General features: G+C 37.0%; 1 protein-coding gene across 1 annotated transcript in view; it reads right to left on the bottom strand.

Annotated features, from left to right (window-relative positions):
- Nucleotides 1-2,571: 2,571 nt before the first annotated feature.
- The window catches only part of LOC128650430 (uncharacterized), a 96,632-nt gene continuing 74,711 nt past the window's right edge, over nt 2,572-24,492 (bottom strand). The window contains exons 6-9 of the mRNA XM_053704370.1: nt 16,697-16,723; nt 12,804-12,890; nt 4,513-4,623; nt 2,572-4,420 (exon numbers count right to left, since the gene is read on the bottom strand). Coding sequence (XP_053560345.1) covers nt 3,879-4,420; nt 4,513-4,623; nt 12,804-12,890; nt 16,697-16,723 — 767 coding nt within the window. The 3' untranslated portion in view covers nt 2,572-3,878. The remainder of the gene's footprint in view (nt 4,421-4,512; nt 4,624-12,803; nt 12,891-16,696; nt 16,724-24,492) is intronic.

The raw sequence follows: 24,492 nt of genomic DNA, 5'->3' as shown, positions 1-24,492 counted from the left end.
TGAAGAAATGACACTTTGCTACAATGTAAAGTAGTGAGTGTACAGCCTGTATAACAGTGTAAATGTGCTGTCCCCTCAAAATAACTCAACACACAGCCATTAATGTCTAAACTGTTGGCAACAAAAGTGAGTACACCCCTAAGTGGAAATGTCCAAATTGAGCCCAAAGTGTCGATATTTTGTATGGCCACCATTATTTTCCAGCACTGCCTTAACCCTCTTGGGCATGGAGTTCACCAGAGCTTCACAGGTTGCCACTGGAGTCCTCTTCCACTCCTCCATGACGACATCATGGAGCTGGTGAATGTTAGAGACCTTGCGCTCCATTTGAGGATGCCCCACAGATGCTCATTAGGGCTTAGGTCTGGCGACATTATTGGCCAGTCCATCACCTTTACCCTCAGCCATGTAGCAAGGCAGTGGTCATTTTGGAGTTGTGTTTGGGGTCGTTATCATGTTGGAATACTGCCCTGCGGCCCAGTCTCCGAAGGGAGGGGATCATGCTCTGCTTCAGTATGTCACAGTACATGTTGGCATTTATGGTTCCCTCAATGAACTGTAGCTCCCCAGTGCAGGCAGCACTCATGCAGGCCCAGACCATGACACTCCCACCACCATGCTTGACTGTAGGCAAGACACACTTGCCTTTGTATTCCTCACCTGGTTGCTGCCCCACACGCTTGACACCCTCTGAACAAAATAAGTTTATCTTGGTCTCGTCGAAACACAGAACATGGTTACAGTAATCTATGTCCTTAGTCTGCTTGTCTTTAGCAAACTGTTTGCGGGCTTTCTTGTGCATCATCTTTAGAAGAGGCTTCCTTCTGGGACAACAGCCATGCAGATTAATTTGATGCAGTGTGCGGTGTATGGTCTGAGCACTGACAGGCTAACCCCCACCCCTTCAACCTCTGCAGCAATGCTGGCAGCACTCATACATCTATTTCACCTTGCTAGTACCGGTTTCAACTTCAGCAAGTCATCTTGACCACATCTAGATGCCTAAATGCATTGAGTTGCTACCATGTGATTGGTTTATTAGCAATTTGTGTTACCAAGCAATTGAATAGGTGTACCTAATAAAGTGGCCGGTGAGTGTATGTATATATATATATTTGTTTTCTTAACAAAAAAGTATTATTTATATTTAAAAATAAAAATAAAAATCTTCTATCTGAAGAACATTGAAATATTAATAACACTTCATTTACCACTGTAGATCTAACGCAGTTTTGGGTTAGCACGCTACTTTGAAGTCTATGGGGGAAAGTTAGCGTGGTTGCGATATCTGAAGTCTTGAAGTTAATGTGCATCGGGTTGCACTCTCACGTTAACTTTTTACTTTGAACTTGTAATACGTGGACTAACCCGCCCGCGTTAAAGGGACAGTCAAGTCCAAAAAAAACGTTCATGATTCAAATAAGGCATGTCATTTTAAACAACTTTCCAATTTACTTTTATCACCAATTTTGCTTTGTTCTATTGGTATTCTTAATTGAAAGCTAAACCTAGGAGGTTCATGTGCTAATTTCTTAGAACTTGAAGGAAACCTCTGCATTTGACAGTTTTTCACCACTAGAGGGTGTTAGTTCATGTGTTTCATATAGATAACATTGAGCTCATGCACGTGAATTTACTGATGAGTGAGCATTAATTGGCTAAAGTGCAAGTCTGTCAAAAGAACTGAAATAAGGTGGCAGTCTGCAGAGGCTTAGATACAAGGTAATTACAGAGGTAAAATGTGTATAATTATAACTGTGTTGCTTATGCAAAACTGGGGATTGGGTAATAAAGGGATTATCTATCTTTTAAAACAACAACAATTCTGGTGTTGACTGTCCCTTTAAGTTTACTTTCAGAGGTGTTAGCGTGCAAGCAAAAAAACCTGATAGTGCGCCACTTGTAATCTGGCTATATATATTTTAATGGCTAATAAACACAGAGGAGATATAACAAACAAATACTTCTCTCTTCTATCTACAAGAGTTTGTTTAATGTATTACAGTGTTTTGTTTTTATGGAAAAAAAATTGGATGTTTCTGTGCTGAATAAACCAACTTTTTCTGTGAATGGGAACAACAAAACTCTACATAAACATGCATATTTTACATTAAATATATACACAGTGTGTTTATATTAATTTGTTTTATATGTGCTTAGGTAAACTTTTATTCTAGCCCTAACACTAACTTGTTTAGCGCTGTTATGTGCTTGAGCGCAGCACATAACTTTCAACTTGTAATATTAGTGATGTTTAAGGCGGTCGTGATATCCTTTGAAAGTATGGGGCACCCTTAATTTTCTCTGGCAAATCTTTTATTCCATGGACTAGTAATATCAGTTTGCATGCTAATCCTAGCACAGTCCAGCGATATTGGTAGCGCACTCTGTCCTATCAACAGAGCTCCACTTGTAATCAAGTCCTTTATTGGCAGCATTCCCAAGTTTTGTTAAACTATCCTCAGACACCTTAAAGTGGTGCAATTTACAGCTCGCTTCTGTCTAAAAAAGAAAATATTCTTAGACCAGGAATTTCATATTTTTAGTACCAGACAGGAATGAAACTGAAGGTTACATTGTATTAAGCAAACTTTTATTTTTAAAAAAGCACAGACTTTCAAATCAATATCCCTTTAACATAAGAGTTATGCTTCCCCATTGCAATTATAAATGCCCACATCACTCAAATGCCCAAGATACATAAATAGCCACAGTGATGACTTTATACACCATACAATCTGTGGTTAGAATATCAGATATAAAAATACATATTAAATATTGCAGGTAAAAAATAAATATGTAAAGCCCTTTCTGTATTGAAAACTAAAAAATACGTTCTATGTACATATATAAAGAGATGGTTAACTGAGATCAGGTGCTGGTGCACTCCCTTGTAGCTTGTCACTCCATATTATTTCCCTTTATACAGGGGCATTTTATTATTTGTGTATATTGTGCCAATGTTTCTTTCATGGCTAAATACATACAGACAACTCAATGCCCAATAAATTGATTAGCTGCAGGAAAATTTGCTTTATGGGTTGTATTGTGCCCCAACATAGAATTATTCAGTTTTATAGAGATTGTATCTTTTTACTACAATGTGCTGTCCTATTTCCTTTCCCTTGTACTCCTCAATGACCTTAAATTCAGCCTTCAGAATCAGAGTCACAATATGGAATCTAAGTAAGACTGTATCAAGCGTAAGCTACATTTGTATCCATTCTGGCTCATATCTCCACTCTCTAAATGACCACTGATCCATGAGTATTACTTGGTGCCACAATGGTAAAACCTCTACATGTGTTGATGGCACAAAGTGGTTAAACTATTGCTCTGTGTGAGAAATATAAACAGTGACTAGAGGTGGAGCCTAGGATGGTGTTGGCCATAGACTAGAATGGGGATTGGATGAAGTTATATTGAATGAACCTATAGGATGAAGATCCTACAGGTTTTACATGTTAGCAATGCCCCTGAAGTAAACTCTATATTTACAAAACCACTGAGAAGTCAATAAAATATGTTTAATACAAAACAGTTGACTTTTAAGAGATGAAGTGTTTCTAGCCAGGACAATATATTTTACCCCTTACCTGCCATTATGGTCACATTTAGATGAACGGTAAAGAATGTGGTAATGACAATTCCATTTAAAATACCACATACTTTATCACTTAACCACTAAGGCAACTATGTAACTTCCAGTTATGCAGAACTGATCACTCTGACATGAGGCAAATACAGTTACGGCGCCCTCCCTCCTTGTACTGTGTGACTTATTTCATATTAGTTCTTTTATATAATGTAAAACCAACATATTGGTAAGATTCACAATAAATTGTAGACATGAAAATAAAAAACTTGTTTACAAAGTGTCACCCAGTTGTTACAGTGTCATGTTTGGTGTCTGACATTAATTTTATGACACAGTCATCAACTCTGGGTGAGATATCAGAGGAACTGACAACAGGCAGACTATTCTCCTGGGTTTCCTTGTTTTGTTCAGGATCTTCAGCTGAGACTTTCCTTCCTAACTCGTCTGCACAGGTTTCCCCAACCCCTCTTAAATCAGTTATGTCTGGCGCTAATATTTCACAGTCCTCATCCACAGAACATATAGTTGCGCCAGCAGAGGGATTGAGAGCAAGTGGAATATCCTCAGGGGTTTCCTTATTTACATTATTGGCTTCTGAATCTTCAGCTGAGACATAACCTCTCGATTGGTCTGCACAGACTTCCCTCACGCCTCTTAAATCAGTGGAGTCTGGCACTTGTTCATAATTATCAGCCACAGGACATACAGCTGGACCAGGAAGTGGAATTTTCTCATGGCCTTCTAGGTTTAACTCAGTTGTTTCAAGAGGTTTCTGTTCTGAAAAGTCTACAAAAAAGTAGTTTCTAGTCCTGTTGGTAATCCCTATATAGTGATATGGTAAGAAAGACAAAAATGTTAGGGTTTTCTTTTATACAGTAATTGTTATCCCCACCCAGAATTAAGGAGTTACTCACTAATGTAAAAGGTCCAAAATGATAGAAAAACCCAAATAACTAGCGGCAGTGCTAAGATGAGGTAAAGAGGCCAGTCTTCAAACACTATCGTTTTCACACACGGATTGTTGTCTGAAACAAAAAAGTGAGTTTCCTCAGTCTTAATTATACTTCTATTTGTTGTTTTTAAAAGAATGTTTCAAAATGCATTGCAGTTTTGTTTTAGTTTTTTAAACTAGATGTTTATGTGGTGCAAAAAATACTTTCCTTGTCAGCTGTGTGAGTTGGGTCAGCAAAGCCTTTGCATACCTAGATATCCAATATAAATTTCCTTCTAATTGCATTTTTAAATTAAATCCAAGTTTAAATTAACATTTGGGTTAAAATATATTAAAACATCAAAAATTTGTATACTTCAATATACATGAGTTTTTTGAGTACATTAAATCTTTCCAGGTTACTAACTAATCAACAATATTTTGTGATTAATTTTTCTTATTTACTCTCTAGGCAGATGTGTTTCTAAAGATACTTTAATTCTAAGTAACAGAATAGTTTATACCGTGACCCCCTGGAAAACCCGGGCAGCATGGGCCAGCCCCCGTCAAAAGGGGCAAGCAAGCTCCGAATGTCTCAGAGAGACATTACTCAGTGATGTTCAAGTGCCAGGCAGTGGCACTTGATATCCCTGCTTCAGCGTGAGCCTTCAGGGTCACAGGAAACAGGGGTTAAGAAGCAGCGGTCTTAATACCAGGTTGACACCCCTGCTAGCAGCCGATTGGCCGCAGATCTGCAGGGGGTAGCATTGCACAAGCAGTTCACCAGAACTGCTTGTGCAATGATAACTGCCGACAGCGTATGCTGTCAGCATTTATCGATGTCTGGCGGACATGATTCGCTACAGCAGATCATGTCCACCAGACACTTTATAAATTGGCCCCATAGAATTCACACGCCATATGTTTAAAAATACTTTTTCTTCTAATATTTTTCTAGAATGTGTGTAAAGATTTTGAGGAATATGCAGGTTAACTTAATGGATAGATTATTTAACAGTGCAAACATTGGGAAAAGCAAAAAGGGTTTTGGATTTTGCCACTTTTAGGACAAATCTTTTGGACCATTACATACCATATAATTGCATAATAACACCTAATAAAAAGACAATGCATTAACCTTTATATGAAATATCAGCGCAGTAGATTTCTTTCTAATAAATGTCTGTTTCTTTTAATTTTCTTGTCCCCTGTATCATATGACAGCTATCAGCCAATCACAGACTGATACATGTATTTACTGTTAACTGATGCCTGAAGTACCATTTATAAGAGGTAATAAAGATTATATGAATGGGTACAAGGCCCAGCCTGTGACATCATAACCACAGTTGCAAAGGGAAAGGCATCAAAGCTTCATAAACCAACATTAAATGGGCACTGCTTACCCATTTGAAAGAGCAGTATCTAAACATGTTAAAGGCACATGAACCCTAAAACATTTTCTTAAATAAGACAGAGCTTACAATTTCATACAACTTTCCAATAGACTTATTTTATCAAATTTGCTTCATTCACTTGGTATCCTTTGTTGAAAGAGCATCAATGCACTACTGGGAGCTAGCTGAACACATCTGATGAGCCAATAACAAGGGGCACATATGTACAGCCAAAAATCACCAGCTAGCTCCCAGTAGTGCACTGCTGCTCCTGCGGCTACCTAGGTATGCTTTTCAACAAAGTGTACCAAAATAATGAAGCACAATACTCAATAGATCTATCTGAATCATGAAAGTTTACTTTACTCTCCCTTTAAGTAACTTTTTTTTTTTTTTGCACAAAAATGTGACAGTTTTGTCTGATGTCCAACAGCCTTGACCCAAAGTGATTCTGCACAGTTGCTCTCCATCTCCAGTGCTGGAGTCTATGATGGTGACCCAGAGGTGGTCTGCCAGTGGTCTGCCCCTCTACAGATGTATCACCCACAAGAAGAACGCCAAAGCTCAGGCTGGAAAGCTAAACATGTAGAGCGTTGAATTGTTTGGGACACATCCTCCAATTAGCCCAACATATCATAGGTATTACCTAGAACCACTTATAAAACGTAATCCACAAGTATGAGAGTTCACCATGATAAACTTAATCCACAAATCTGAGATCTTACCATGATAAACTTAATCCACAAGTCTGAGACTTTACCATGATAAACTTAATCCACAAATCTGAGATTTTACCATGATAAACTTAATCCACAAGTATGAGAGTTTACCATGAAAAACTTAATCCACAAGTCTGAGAGTTTACCATGATAAACTTAATCCACAAGTCTGAGAGTTTACCATGATAAACTTAATCCACAAATCTGAGATTTTACCATGATAAACTTAATCCACAAGTCTGAGAGTTTACCATGATAAACTTAATCCACAAGTCTGAGAGTTTACCATGATAAACTTAATCCACAAGTATGAGAGTTTACCATGATAAACTTAATCCACAAGTATGAGAGTTTACCATGATAAACTTAATCCACAAATCTGAGAGTTTACCATGATAAACTTAATCCACAAGTCTGAGACTTTACCATGATAAACTTAATCCACAAATCTGAGAGTTTACCATGATAAACTTAATCCACAAGTCTGAGACTTTACCATGATAAACTTAATCCACAAGTCTGAGAGTTTACCATGATAAACTTAATCCACAAGTATGCGAGTTTACCATGATAAACTTAATCCACAAGTCTGAGACTTTACCATGATAAACTTAATCCACAAATCTGAGAGCTTACCATGATAAACTTAATCCACAAGTCTGAGAGTTTACCATGATAAACGTAATACACAAATCTGAGAGTTTACCATGATAAACTTAATCCACAAATCTGAGATCTTACCATGATAAACGTAATCCACAAGTATGAGAGTTTACCATGATAAACTTAATCCACAAATCAGAGTTTACCATGCTAAACTTAATCCACAAATCTGAGATCTTACCATGATAAACTTAATCCACAAGTATGAGATTTTACCATGATAAACTTAATCCACAAATCTGAGAGTTTACCATGATAAACTTAATCCACAAGTATGAGAGTTTACCATGATAAACTTAATCCACAAGTCTGAGACCTTACCATGATAAACTTAATCCACAAATCTGAGAGTTTACCATGATAAACTTAATCCACAAGTCTGAGAGTTTACCATGATAAACATAATCCACAAATCTGAGAGTTTACCATGATAAACTTAATCCACAAATCTGAGATCTTACCATGATAAACGTAATCCACAAGCATGAGAGTTTACCATGATAAACTTAATCCACAAATCAGAGTTTACCATGCTAAACTTAATCCACAAATCTGAGATTTTACCATGATAAACTTAATCCACAAGTATGAGATCTTACCATGATAAACTTAATCCACAAGTCAGAGAGTTTACCATGATAAACTTAATCCACAAGTCTGATATCTTACCATGATAAACTTAATCCACAAATCTGAGAGTTTACCATGATAAACTTAATCCACAAGTCTGAGAGTTTACCATGATAAACTTAATCCACAAGTCTGAGAGTTTACCATGATAAACTTAATCCACAAGTATGCGAGTTTACCATGATAAACTTAATCCACAAGTCTGAGACCTTACCATGATAAACTTAATCCACAAGTCTGAGAGTTTACCATGATAAACTTAATCCACAAGTCTGAGAGTTTACCATGATAAACGTAATACACAAATCTGAGAGTTTACCATGATAAACTTAATCCACAAATCTGAGATCTTACCATGATAAACGTAATCCACAAGTATGAGAGTTTACCATGATAAACTTAATCCACAAATCAGAGTTTACCATGCTAAACTTAATCCACAAATCTGAGATCTTACCATGATAAACTTAATCCACAAGTATGAGATTTTACCATGATAAACTTAATCCACAAATCTGAGAGTTTACCATGATAAACTTAATCCACAAGTATGAGAGTTTACCATGATAAACTTAATCCACAAGTCTGAGACCTTACCATGATAAACTTAATCCACAAATCTGAGAGTTTACCATGATAAACTTAATCCACAAGTCTGAGAGTTTACCATGATAAACATAATCCACAAATCTGAGAGTTTACCATGATAAACTTAATCCACAAATCTGAGATTTTACCATGATAAACGTAATCCACAAGCATGAGAGTTTACCATGATAAACTTAATCCACAAATCAGAGTTTACCATGCTAAACTTAATCCACAAATCTGAGATTTTACCATGATAAACTTAATCCACAAGTATGAGATCTTACCATGATAAACTTAATCCACAAGTCAGAGAGTTTACCATGATAAACTTAATCCACAAGTCTGATATCTTACCATGATAAACTTAATCCACAAATCTGAGAGTTTACCATGATAAACTTAATCCACAAGTCTGAGAGTTTACCATGATAAACTTAATCCACAAGTCTGAGAGTTTACCATGATAAACTTAATTCACAAATCTGAGAGTTTACCATGATAAACTTAATCCACAAGTCTGAGAGTTTACCATGATAAACTTAATCCACAAGTCTGAGAGTTTACCATGATAAACTTAATCCACAAATCTGAGAGTTTACCACGATAAACTTAATCCATAAATATGAGAATTTACCACGATAAACTTAATCCACAAGTATGAGAGTTTACCATGATAAACTTAATCCACAAGTCTGAGAGTTTACCACGATAAACTTAATCCACAAGTCTGAGAGTTTACCATGATAAACTTAATCCACAAGTATGAGAGTTTACCATGATAAACTTAATCCACAAGTATGAGAGCTTACCATGATAAACTTAATCCACAAGTATGAGAGTTTACCATGATAAACTTAATCCACAAGTCTGAGAGTTTACCATGATAAACTTAATCCACAAATCTGCGAGTTTACCATGATAAACTTAATCCACAAATCTGAGATTTTACCATGATAAACTTAATCCACAAGTCTGAGATTTTACCACGATAAACTTAATCCACAAGTATGAGAGTTTACCATGATAAACTTAATCCACAAGTCTGAGACCTTACCATGATAAACTTAATCCACAAATCTGAGAGTTTACCATGATAAACTTAATCCACAAATCTGAGAGTTTACCATGATAAACGTAATCCACAAATCTGAGAGTTTACCATGATAAACTTAATCCACAAATCTGAGATTTTACCATGATAAACGTAATCCACAAGTCTGAGATTTTACCACGATAAACTTAATCCACAAATCTGAGATTTTACCATGATAAACTTAATACACAAGTCTGAGATCTTACCATGATAAACTTAATCCACAAATCTGAGAGTTTACCATGATAAACTTAATCCACAAGTCTGAGAGTTTACCATGATACACTTAATCCACAAGTCTGAGAGCTTACCATGATAAACTTAATACACAAATCTGAGAGTTTACCATGATAAACTTAATCCACAAGTCTGAGATCTTACTATGATAAACGTAATCCACAAATCTGAGAGTTTACCATGATAAACTTAATCCACAAGTCTGAGATTTTACCATGATAAACTTAATCCACAAGTCTGAGAGTTTACCATGATAAACTTAATCCACAAGTCTGAGAGTTTACCATGATAAACTTAATCCACAAATCTGAGATTTTACCATGATAAACTTAATCCACAAATCTGAGAGTTTACCATGATAAACTTAATCCACAAGTCTGAGAGTTTACCATGATAAACTTAATCCACAAGTCTGAGAGTTTACCATGATAAACTTAATCCACAAATCTGAGAGTTTACCATGATAAACTTAATCCACAATTCTGAGAGTTTACCACAATAAACTTAATCCATAAATATGAGAATTTACCACGATAAACTTAATCCACAAGTATGAGAGTTTACCATGATAAACTTAATCCACAAGTCTGAGATCTTACCACGATAAACTTAATCCACAAGTCTGAGAGTTTACCATGATAAACTTAATCCACACGTATGAGAGCTTACCATGATAAACTTAATCCACAAGTATGAGAGCTTACCATGATAAACTTAATCCACAAGTATGAGAGTTTACCATGATAAACTTAATCCACAAGTCTGAGAGTTTACCATGATAAACTTAATCCACAAGTCTGAGAGTTTACCATGATAAACTTAATCCACAAGTCTGAGATCTTACCATGATAAACTTAATCCACAAGTCTGAGAGTTTACCATGATAAACTTAATCCACAAGTCTGAGAGTTTACCATGATAAACTTAATCCACAAATCTGAGAGTTTACCATGATAAACTTAATCCACAAGTCTGAGATCTTACCATGATAAACTTAATCCACAAGTCTGAGAGTTTACCATGATAAACGTAATCCACAAGTATGAGAGCTTACCATGATAAACTTAATCCACAAGTCTGAGAGTTTACCATGATAAACTTAATCCACAAGTCTGAGATCTTACCATGATAAACTTAATCCACAAGTCTGAGAGTTTACCATGATAAACTTAATCCACAAGTATGAGAGCTTACCATGATAAACGTAATCCACAAGTCTGATCCCAATAAGAAGAAATACACAGAGATTAATCACATGCAATTCTTGATATTCCAGTCAAAGGGGCCCATTTATCAAGCTCCGAACAGAGCTTGTGGGCCTGTGTTTCTGGCGAGTCTTCAGACTCGCCAGAAACACAAGTTATGAAGCAGCGGTCTAAAGACCGCTGCTCTATACCCTGTCTGTCTGCTCTGAGGACAGGAATCGCCGGATATCAACCCAATCGAGTACGATCGGGTTGATTGACACCCCCCTGCTGGCAGCCAATTGGCCGCGAGTCTGCAGGGGGCGGCGTTGCACCAGCAGCTCTTGTGAGCTGCTGGTGCAATGCTGAATACAGATAGCGTATTGCTCTCCGCATTCAGCGAGGTCTTGCGGACCTGATCCGCACTGTCGGATCAGGTCCGCAAGACCTTTGATAAATAGGCCCCAAAGTCTAAATGCTCGTATATGAATACATCTTTGAGTAGAAGCATAAGTGCAATATACATCTATTAGCAAAAATGCTTATAGTAAAAGTAACAACTGTTTTTGTGTTAGCACGTGCATGAGACGCATAGCTAGGTATTCTCAGTGCACCAGCATTTTAAATACTACAGCTGCTCAAAGCACCAATGGGGCATGGGTTATGTCAGCAATTAACAAACTGAGTCATTACCAGATGGTACAAGCACCTTAGGCTCTCTGCTGTGTTTAAAATGCTGGTGAACTTTTGAAACTGATATAGCTTTTAGTAAAAGCATTTTGCTAATACATGTATAATACAAAAATGCTTCTTTTCAAAACTGAAATACACACATGCACATTTCAACTTTGACCTTTAACTGGAGTGAGCCAAGAACCTGTGACATTTAGTTTAGCAACAAGGTGCTCTATACCCTGTGTTATTGCATTGTCTTTTTATTATGCATGTGTTAATTATGCAATTCTACTGTTTTTAATAGTCCTTTAAACCTAATGATACCGTCTGGAGCTTTCCATTTCATAATAACATCTTGCTGACAAGTAAACACATTGGCCTCTATTTATCAAGGCCTGTCAGACCTGATCCGACAGTGCGGATCAGGTCCGACAGACATCGCTGAGTACGGCGAGCAATACGCTCGCTGTATTCAGCATTGCACCAGCAGCTCACAAGAGCTGCTGGTACAACGCCGCCCCCTGCAGATTCGCGGCCAGGGGGGTGTCAATCAACCCGATCGGACTCGATCAGGTTGATTTCCGGCGATGTCTGTCCGCCTGCTCAGAGCAGGCGGACATGTTATGGAGCAGCGGTCTTTGTGACCGCTGCTTCATAACTGCTGTTTCTGGTGAGCCTGCAGGCCCGCCAGAAACACGGGGCATCAAGCTCCGTTCGGAGCTTGATAAATATGCCCCATTGTGATCTCTCACACACAGGTGAAATGAGTTCAGAAATGAACAAGCTATGCAAAGCATCTGAATAGAAAAGCTAGATAAAAAAAAGTATGATTTTAATGATTACATTTACTTTTGAAATATGTAACTATGCTATGTATAGTAAACATAAAATAAATTAGTATATGCTGAAAACCTGTTATTGTGAATTTACCAAGATTTGTGGATTGTCCAATTCAAATATGTTGTGGCAACTATATTCTCACAACTGACAACAATAATAGTTTATTTTCTATATTTATTACACAGGGGCATGATCATAAACCTAAAGAAACCCCATAAACCCAAAGAAATCTGTAGGAAACTCACACTTGTTAAAAAACAAACATAACTGTGCAATACTTCCAAAAACAATCGCTGCAGAAGCAAATATATCGATCCGTGTCACAGAAGATTCTAAAAAAACAAGAAGAAAGATATCTAATTAGCAGCAGAAAGCAAGTAGCTATGCAGATTTTAGAACAATTAAAGTGCCATAAAACAGGTTGAGATCTGTGCATATCCTAAAAGGGCTAATTAAGTAAAAAATAGTTTGCATTTTTTTTTAAATTGCTGGCAAGTACAGGGAGTGCAGAATTATTAGGCAAGTTGTATTTTTGAGGATTAATTTTATTATTGAACAACAACCATGTTCTCAATGAACCCAAAAAACTCATTAATATCAAAGCTGAATAGTTTTGGAAGTAGTTTTTAGTTTGTTTTTAGTTATAGCTATTTTAGGGGGATATCTGTGTGTGCAGGTGACTATTACTGTGCATAATTATTAGGCAACTTAACAAAAAACAAATATATACCCATTTCAATTATTTATTTTTACCAGTGAAACCAATATAACATCTCAACATTCACAAATATACATTTCTGACATTCAAAAACAAAACAAAAACAAATCAGTGACCAATATAGCCACCTTTCTTTGCAAGGACACTCAAAAGCCTGCCATCCATGGATTCTGTCAGTGTTTTGATCTGTTCACCATCAACATTGCGTGCAGCAGCAACCACAGCCTCCCAGACACTGTTCAGAGAGGTGTACTGTTTTCCCTCCTTGTAAATCTCACATTTGATGATGGACCACAGGTTCTCAATGGGGTTCAGATCAGGTGAACAAGGAGGCCATGTCATTAGATTTTCTTCTTTTATACCCTTTCTTGCCAGCCACGCTGTGGAGTACTTGGACGCGTGTGATGGAGCATTGTCCTGCATGAAAATCATGTTTTTCTTGAAGGATGCAGACTTCTTCCTGTACCACTGCTTGAAGAAGGTGTCTTCCAGAAACTGGCAGTAGGACTGGGAGTTGAGCTTGACTCCATCCTCAACCCGAAAAGGCCCCACAAGCTCATCTTTGATGATACCAGCCCAAACCAGTACTCCACCTCCACCTTGCTGGCGTCTGAGTCGGACTGGAGCTCTCTGCCCTTTACCAATTCAGCCATCCATCTGGCTCATCAAGACTCACTCTCATTTCATCAGTCCATAAAACCTTAGAAAAATCAGTCTTGAGATATTTCTTGGCCCAGTCTTGACGTTTCAGCTTGTGTGTCTTGTTTAGTGGTGGTCGTCTTTCAGCCTTTCTTACCTTGGCCATGTCTCTGAGTATTGCACACCTTGTGCTTTTGGGCACTCCAGTGATGTTGCAGCTCTGAAATATGGCCAAACTGGTGGCAAGTGGCATCTTGGCAGCTGCACGCTTGACTTTTCTCAGTTCATGGGCAGTTATTTTGCGCCTTGGTTTTTCCACACGCTTCTTGCGACCCTGTTGACTATTTTGAATGAAACGCTTGATTGTTCGATGATCACGCTTCAGAAGCTTTGCAATTTTAAGAGTGCTGCATCCCTCTGCAAGATATCTCACTATTTTTGACTTTTCTGAGCCTGTCAAGTCCTTCTTTTGACCCATTTTGCCAAAGGAAAGGAAGCTGCCTAATAATTATGCACACCTGATATAGGGTGTTGATGTCATTAGACCACACTCCTTCTCATTACAGAGATGCACATCACCTAATATGCTTAATTGGTAGTAGGCTTTTGAGCCTATACAGCTTGGAGTAAGACAACATGCATAAAGAGGATGATGTGGTCAAAATACTCATTTGCCTAATAATTCTGCACTCCCTGTATTTTAAAATAATTTTCAAACATAAGCAAAATTACTTACATAGCCATGCTGTATGGAGTAGTCTGATTCACCCCCCTTATCAGTATTTAGCTTCAGAAACACAGGCATTGTATTTCACATCTGCTTATTTGCTTCTAGGCATGCTCCAGCAGATGAGTGTGTACTTCTGCATTCTACCAAATCAAAGGTAGATATAGATACAGCCATAGAAGGAAATGTGGGGGGGGGGGGTAGAGCTGTACAATTGAGAAACTTAAAAGAAAGAGTTAGCGGCGAGGCACTGCAATATAAATTCTCAGGTAAAATAATTAAAATACATATTATGATATTTTGTCTCTATCCCAACTTGTTTTATGTCCCTTTAAGCAACATGCTATAATGTGATTGCTTGATCCAGTCTTATCAAGGAGTGTTCCACTGGAATGCACAGCAATCCAAAATTTGTTAACAAAATAACAACTTTAAACATATTTATTTTGTATGCAGATCTTTTGCAATGCAGTTAATCATTTCTAATGCGTACATAGCAAAAAACAACATTTAGGGCCCTTTGAATGAAACTTTTAAAATGTTATAAAGATTTCAACCAAAAGTGGAAGTTTTAGGCTAAATTGCATTCCAGTTATAAACTTTACAACTGATAGTAACAGAAATATATTTATGTCCATAAGCAAACTTCTTTAATATAGGGGAAGGAATACTTTAACAATACCTTACAAGCATATCAAATAAAGGGTATTGTTAGTACAAAACACTATTAGGTTACATTTCACTAAGTGAAAAAATAGCAGTGATAATTTGTACCCCCAAAAACAAATAATGACATAAATGTGCAGGATAGTAACTGCCTGGTTACAAATTACTAGCCTGCACTTACCAGTACATAAGTGTACCTGGGCCAAATGTGAGTACCCACTTGACTATATATGTTATGATTTGTCATTTAGCATACTGATATACACATGAGGTGCCCCTCTTGTCTCCTATCTTTTATGCAGCTCTGGATTAATCTGTGAGGAGGAGAGCAGCCTTATTTTTGCACCTAAAGGGTTAGCCGGTACACCCTGAGTTACCAGCCTACACAATACATAAGTGTACTTGGGCCAAATGCAAGTACCCACTAGGCTATCCTTATTTCCACTCTTGTCTCTTATTATTATTATTTTTTAGATTCTGCTTTTGAGGTATATGGGACTGGGAGGATGAGGACTGAGTTAAGGATTTCAGTGGGTGAAGTCACAGCAGGCTGGGCTGGGGTGGAGTTATTGGAGGGTTTGGACTGAGCTGGTAGGTAAGGTATGGGTCAGGGCTGAGAATTATGTTAGGGTAGGGGCAGGTTGGGGAAATGAAACCAGGTCAAGCTGTGGGAAGATCTGGGATTACACTACTTTCCTGCTGGCCCTAGACTAGTACTCAGAGAATACTTCTGGCAGTTTTTCACTATGCTGTATTTGTTCTTTAATGTTTCCTATTGGAAGTTTAAATTACAGATAAGATGCAAATAAAAATAGAATTTATGATCTCCTGACAGTAATCTGTTATTTTACGTGTTGCTCTCTTCTCTTCTTTGCCGTTTGTGTGTACAAGTCTGATAGTTCCTACCGACCTGTGCACCTTCAGACTTTTCATTTTCTGCATCTGGTTGTATAATTTTCATTTGATGTCTAGCGTACTATGGACTGGTCTCTGCATTTTGGTTTTTAATCAATCCTTGTCCACAGCACTTGTATTAAAAAGACTTAACAGTAATGTTTTGGGTTATCCACCATTAGTCATGATCTAAGTCATGATGGCATGATTAAGGGTGCATAACCCGAAAAGTTGCTGTTACATACTTTGGATCTAATTCCTTAATAAAAGTATTTTTAATACAAGTGCTTTAGACAAAGATTAATTAAGGAGTTGTAGTATGAGCTGGCAGTGAGCTCTTGTCTTCGCGTGCGCTTTTATTGCTGGTGTGAACACTTGAAGATCTGCATTTTGCTTTAGTACATACATGGCTTCTTAATAAAAGAGAATTAAAAGCAAATATAAGAAAAGAAAAGCAAGGGTGTAGATTTTGACATGTAGCTTCTGTTACTTACCTAAACAATGGGATACTTGCACCGCATCTGCAAAACAGAAAGACTTATAAGGATGACTTAATATGAGTTTGGTTACACCATCAGTCCTACTGACACCAGTTCCACACACATAAATAAAAACATTATAAAAGCTATCCTCAGCATGGGAATCTACTATCTCCATTTTGAAAAAAACATTTTTATTTTTACTTTTTTTTTACTTAATTTAATATAATTATTTATAACCCTTTTATAACACTAAATCACCTATTTCTTATACTGTATATTCCGGCCCAGATTACAAGTGGAGAGCGGAAACGGGTTTTATCACTCATGTTTCCGTGCGTTGGGTTTATCGCTCATATTACAAGTTGAAAGCAATTGAAATTAACGTGCATCAGGTTAGTGCATCCTGAGAGCTCTGGTTAACAGTTTAGTGAAACCAAAAAAATGTCACAAAACACATCAAAAATACATTACAAAAAGTATGGTTACACTCATAATAGCACTAGCGGATATAAATTATTACCCAAAAATATTGCACATTTATGTATTTACAGACATATATACACATACATATATATATATATATATATATATATATATAATATACACATATAAACATATAAATTCATATGTACACACATATAGATATATATAGAAGTTCATTGGAGCCCTTTGCAGTTAAGTAGATGAAAACATGAAAAAAACATTTATGCAAAATTTTTATTTAATAAAGTGTTATACTGTGTATTTACTTTAAATATTTCTCATTCCTATGTTCTACACATATAGTAGAATATGTTCTATGTATTTATAAATAGATATTCCTATATATATCTGTATATATCTATACCTATATATAATCATGTGTGTGTATGTATATATGTATTTTATATATATATATATATATATATATATATATATATATATATATATGCTGCAACAACTAATTGTTATAATCTATAATAATAGATAATGAAAATAGTTGTTAACGAATCTCATAATCAATTAGTTAGTCTGTGCATGACACCAGCTGCTTCACTCTAATGAGCTCCTGCACATGGTATTGTGTTTTATTGTTATGCCCTTAGCCTAAAGGACATATACTGTCCGCAAAAAGTTAAAAGTAAATGTCTGTAGAAGTTTACAACTACTCCTGGCTTATGTACAACCCAGATATAATAGGAGCCATCATTTGGATTGTTTATATAAAATCAGGTGATTTGGGACTATGCTTTGCATGATATAGTGCTGAGCTTGTTATTTACACCTAGCCCTAGATTGATGGGAGTTGTTATTTTAATTGATGTCACTAATATCTGTTTGCACAATTATTAGCGGACCGCTTGCAATTGCTGATTATATGTACTGTATAGATAAATGTGTAAGGCTGTGTCCTGTTATTAATATATAGTCCTTAGCGCTTTTGACTTTATTTTTTATTTATTGTATTTTTAATTAATTGTGATATGTACCAGATTTAGCCTCTATAAGTATATATCTGTTATTTTAAGAGCCGACTAGGTATTTTTACCTAACCTTATAGCTGGTTATTTACCATTGCATATAGATATGCAAGATATTTTTGATGTTAGAATGAAGTCCAGGCTTACTTTATTGAGAGGCCCCTTGCCAAGGAGGAAAACACTTAACATTGGTTAAGAGCTAACAAAGATAAATATTCCACTTTGGTGAAATAGGCAAAACCCTACTTATGCATCTCAGGCACCTCAACACCATCTGAGCGCCTCTTCTCTGCTGCAGGCAAAATAGCTGCAAAAAGAGAGCCAGCCTCAGCCAGGAGCGTGTGGACATCTTGATATTTTTGCATTTAAATGCAAAGTTTCTGAAAGAGTGAATAACAGAATGTTATTAACAGTGATAGTCTAACTCTTTCTACTTCTACCTCTTTTCAAACAGTTTGTGGTTTTGTTTTGCTTAATAATAAAACTGTGCTCTGCTGCTTAAAAATTGTACTAACAGTTGTGTTAATGTAAAGTTTTAGTCTGAAGTTTATATTTGTAACACTCAGTATATATATATATATATATATATATATATATATATATATATATATGTGTGTTTGTGTATATATATATATATATATATATATATATATATGTGTGTGCGGATATATATATATACACACACACATACATATTGTATATATAGTGTATATTTATAAATAAATAGAACACATTCTTCTAGGTGAAGAACATTGGAATGTGAAATATTCATATTTTCATGTCTGGTTTGTGCACTTGAGAATATGCAATTGTGTTTGTGTTTGATTGTGAGTAGGGAATTAGAGTTTTTTCCCCCCCAATATTTTGGCTTTATTGACTTCTATGGGGGAATAAGTTAATTTGCACACAATATTATATGTCCGCCTTTTTTCGTGCCTCGGGTTAGTGCGATCTCTTTACTTTCAACTTGTAATACGTTTGCAACCCGATGCATGCAAAAATCTTACTTCTAGACGAGTTTTCGCAAAAGCGAGAGAGTTAAATACCACTCCACTTGTCATCTGGCCCAAAGTGGGGCAATAGAAGTGCAAAACAATTACTGCCGCCACCAGAACAAACAAAAAAAAGGCGGTGCTCATGGACTCTCACCAACATTAAATAAATTAATTTATCAGGTAAGCATTTATCAGATGGTGAGAGTCCACAAGTCATCAAGTTTGGGAATCTATGCCAAATGCAGTGAAGTCCATGAGATCACAATGAAATATAGGGGACAAACAGTGAAGACAGAAACGTTACTGACCAGGTACTACGATCCGCAGAACTTTCCTGCCAAAAGCAACCTCAGAAGAGGCATAAACATGAAAGTGATAACGCTTTAAAAAAGTCTGCTCAAGGAGGTAAAATAACTGAGGACAATTGGACTTAGTTGTCAGGAAGGGGATTTCCCATACATGGACTCTCAGCACCTAATGAAAGAAATAACATAATTTATGTAAGAACTTTCCTGATAAATTCATTTCTTTCATATTAGCAAGAGTCCATGAGCTAGTGACGTATGGGATATACATTCCTACCAGGAGGGGCAAAGTTTCCCAAACCTCAAAATGCCTATAAATACACCCCTCACCACACCCACAAATCAGTTTAACGCATAGCCAAGAAGTGGGGTGATAAGAAAAAAGTGCAAAAGCATAAAAAATAAGGAATTGGAATAATTGTGCTTTATACAAAAAAATCATAACCACCACAAAAAAAGGGTGGGCCTCATGGACTCTTGCTAATATGAAAGAAATGAATTTATCAGGTAAGTTCTTACATAAATTATGTTTTCTTTCATGTAATTAGCAAGAGTCCATGAGCTAGTGACGTATGGGATAATGACTACCCAAGATGTGGATCTTCCACGCAAGAGTCACTAGAGAGGGAGGGATAAAATAAAGACAGCCAATTCCGCTGAAAATAATCCACACCCAAAATAAAGTTTAAATCTTATAATGAAAAAAACTGAAATTATAAGCAGAAGAATCAAACTGAAACAGCTGCCTGAAGTACTTTTCTACCAAAAACTGCTTCAGAAGAAGAAAACACATCAAAATGGTAGAATTTAGTAAAAGTATGCAAAGACCAAGTTGCTGCTTTGCAAATCTGATCAACCGAAGCTTCATTCCTAAACGCCCAGGAAGTAGAAACTGACCTAGTAGAATGAGCTGTAATCCTTTGAGGCGGAGTTTTACCCGACTCGACATAAGCATGATGAATTAAAGATTTCAACCAAGATGCCAAAGAAATGGCAGAGGCCTTCTGACCTTTCCTAGAACCGGAAAAGATAACAAATAGACTAGAAGTCTTTCGGAAATTCTTAGTAGCTTCAACATAATATTTCAAAGCTCTAACTACATCCAAAGAATGCAAAGATTTCTCCTTAGAATTCTTAGGATTAGGACATAATGAAGGAACCACAATTTCTCTACTAATGTTGTTAGAATTCACAACCTTAGGTAAAAATTTAAAAGAAGTTCGCTACACCGCCTTATCCTGATGAAAAATCAGAAAAGGAGACTGGCAAGAAAGAGCAGATAATTCAGAAACTCTTCTGGCAAAAGAGATGGCCAAAAGGAACAAAACTTTCCAAGAAAGTAATTTAATGTCCAATGAATGCATAGGTTCAAACAGAGGAGCTTGAAGAGCCCCCAGAACCAAATTCAAACTCCAAGGAGGAGAAATTGACTTAATGACAGGTTTTATATGAACCAAAGCTTGTACAAAACCATGAATATCAGGAAGATTAGCAATCTTTCTGTGAAAAAGAACAGAAAGAGCAGAGAGTTGTCCTTTCAAGGAACTTGCAGACAAACCTTTATCCAAACCATCCTGAAGAAACTGTAAAATTCTCGGAATTCTAAAAGAATGCCAGGAAAAACGATGAGAAAGACACCAAGAAATATAAGTCTTCCAGACTCTATAATATATCTCCCTAGATACGGATTTACGAGCCTGTAACATAGTATTAATCACAGAGTCAGAGAAACCTCTTTGACTAAGAATCAAGCGTTCAATCTCCATACCTTTAAATTTAAGGATTTGAGATCCTGATGGAAAAAAGGACCTTGCGACAGAAGGTCTGGTCTTAACGGAAGAGTCCACGGTTGGCAAGAGGCCATCCGGACAAGATCCGCATACCAAAACCTTTGAGGCCATGCTGGAGCCACCAGCAGAACAAACGAGCATTCCTTCAGAATCTTGGAGATTACTCTTGGAAAAAGAACTAGAGGCGGAAAGATATAGGCAGGATGATACTTCCAAGGAAGTGACAATGCATCCACTGCTTCCGCTTGAGGATCCCTGGATCTGGACAGATACCTGGGAAGTTTCTTGTTTAGATGAGAGGCCATCAGATCTATTTCTGGAAGTCCCCAGATTTGAACAATCTGAAGAAATACCTCTGGGTGAAGAGACCATTCGCCCCGGATGTAACGTTTGGCGACTGAGATAATCCGCTTCCCAATTGTCTATACCTGGGATATGAACCGCAGAAACTAGACAGGAGCTGGATTCCGCCCATACCAGTATTCGAGATACTTCTTTCATAGCCAGAGGACTGTGAGTCCCTCCTTGATGATTGATGTATGCCACAGTTGTGACATTGTCTGTCTGAAAACAAATGAACGATTCTCTCTTTAGAAGAGGCCATGACTGAAGAGCTCTGAAAATTGCACGGAGTTCCAAAATATTGATTGGCAATCTCACCTCCTGAGATTCCCAAACCCCTTGTGCTGTCAGAGACCCCCAAACAGCTCCCCAACCTGTCAGACTTGCATCTGTTGAAATTACAGTCCAGGTCGGAAGAATAAAAGAAGCCCCCTGAACTAAACAATGGTGATCTGTCCACCACGTCAGAGAGTGTCGTACAATCGGTTTTAAAGATAGTAATTGAGATATCTTTGTGTAATCCCTGCACCACTGGTTCAGCATACAGAGCTGAAGAGGTCGCATGTGAAAACGAGCAAAAGGGATTGCCTCCGATGCAGCAGTCATAAGACCTAGAATTTCCATGCATAAGGCTACCGAAGGGAATGATTGTGATTGAAGGTTTCGACAAGCTGAGATCAATTTTAGACGTCTCTTGTCTGTCAGAGTCATGGACGCCGAATCTATCTGGAAACCTAAAAAGGTTACCCTTGTCTGAGGAATCAATGAACTTTTCGGTAAATTGATCCTCCAACCATGATCTTGAAGAAACAACACAAGTCGATTCGTATGAGATTCTGCTAAATGTGAAGACTGAGCAAGTACCAAGATATCGTCCAAATAAGGAAATACCACAATACCCTGTTCTCTGATTACAGACAGAAGGGCACCGAGAACCTTTGTAAAAATTCTTGGAGCTGTTGCTAGGCCAAACTGCAGAGCCACAAACTGGTAATGCTTGTCTAGGAAAGAGAATCTCAGAAACTGATAGTTATCTGGATGAATCGGAATATGCAGATATGCATCCTGTAAATCTATTGTGGACATATAATGCCCTTGCTGAACAAAAGGCAGGATAGTCCTTATAGTTACCATCTTGAATGTTGTTATCCTTACATAACGATTCAATATTTTTAGATCCAGAACTGGTTTGAAGGAATTCTCCTTCTTTGGTACAATGAAGAGATTTGAATAAAACCCCAGCCCCTGTTCCAGAACTGGAACTGGCATAATTACTCCAGCCAACTCTAGATCTGAAACACATTTCAGAAATCCTTGAGCCTTCGCTGGATTTACTGGGACACGGGAAAGAAAAAATCTCTTTGCAGGAGGCCTTATTTTGAAGCCAATTCTGTACCCTTCTGAAACAATGTTTTGAATCCAAAGATTGTGAATTGATTTGATCCAAATTTCTTTGAAAAATCGTAATCTGCCCCCTACCAGCTGGGCTGGAATGAGGGCCGCACCTTCATGTGGACTTGGGAGCTGACTTTGGTTTTCTAAAAGGCTTGGATTTATTCCAGACTGGAGATGGTTTCCAAACTGACACCGCTCCTGTGGGTGAAGGATCAGGCTTTTGTTCCTTATTGTGACGAAAGGAACGAAAACGATTATTAGACCTAAATTTACCCTTAGATTTTTTATCCTGTGGTAAAAAAGTTCCTTTCCCTCCAGTAACAGTTGAGATAATAGAATCCAACTGAGAACCAAATAATTTATTACCCTGGAAAGAAAGGGAAAGCAACGTTGACTTAGAAGACATATCAGCATTCCAAGTTTTAAGCCATAAAGCTCTTCTAGCTAAAATAGCTAAAGACATATACCTGACATCAACTCTAATGATATCAAAGATGGCATCACAAATAAAGTTATTAGCATGTTGAAGAAGATTAACAATGCTATGAGAATTATAATCTGTTATTTGTTGCGCTAAAGCTTCTAACCAAAAAGTTGAAGCTGCAGCAACATCCGCTAAAGATATAGCAGGTCTAAGAAGATTACCCGAACATAAGTACGCTTTTCTTAGAAAGGATTCAATCTTTCTATCTAAAGGATCCTTGAAGGAAGTACTATCTGCCGTAGGAATAGTAGTATGTTTAGCAAGAGTAGAGACAGCCCCATCAACCTTAGGGATTTTGTCCCAAAATTCTAATCTGTCAGATGGCACAGGATATAATTGCTTAAAACGTTTAGAAGGAGTAAATGAATTACCCAAATTATTCCATTCCCTGGAGATTACTTCAGAAATAGCATCAGGGACAGGAAAAACTTCTGGAATAACTACAGGAGATTTAAAAACCTTATTTAAACGTTTAGATTTAGTATCAAGAGGACCAGAATCCTCTATTTCTAATGCAATTAAGACCTCTTTAAGTAAAGAACGAATAAATTCCATTTTGAATAAATATGAGGATTTATCAGCATCAACCTCTGAAACAGAATCCTCTGAACCAGAGGAACCACTATTAGAATCAGAATGATGATGTTCATTTAAAAATTCAGCTAAAAAATGAGAAGTTTTAAAAGACCTTTTACGTTTACTAGAAGGGGGAATAACAGACATAGCCTTCTTAATGGATTTAGAAACAAAATCTCTTATGTTAACAGGAACACTCTGAGTATTAGATGTTGACGGAACCGCAACAGGTAATGTAACATTACTAAAGGAAATATTATCTGCATTAACAAGTTTGTCATGACATTCATTACAAACAACAGCTGGAGGAACAGATACCATAAGTTTACAACAGATACACTTAACTTTGGTAGATCCAGCACCAGGCAGCGTTTTTCCAGAAGTATCTTCTGACTCAGTGTCAATCTGGGACATCTTGCAATATGTAATAGAAAAAACAACATATAAAGCAAAATTGATCA

Source organism: Bombina bombina, chromosome 2, assembly GCF_027579735.1.
Source record: "Bombina bombina isolate aBomBom1 chromosome 2, aBomBom1.pri, whole genome shotgun sequence".
Taxonomy (NCBI): Eukaryota; Metazoa; Chordata; class Amphibia; order Anura; family Bombinatoridae; genus Bombina; species Bombina bombina.
The sequence above is the reverse complement of the archived record's forward strand: the minus strand, read 5'-3'. Positions and strand labels throughout refer to the sequence as shown.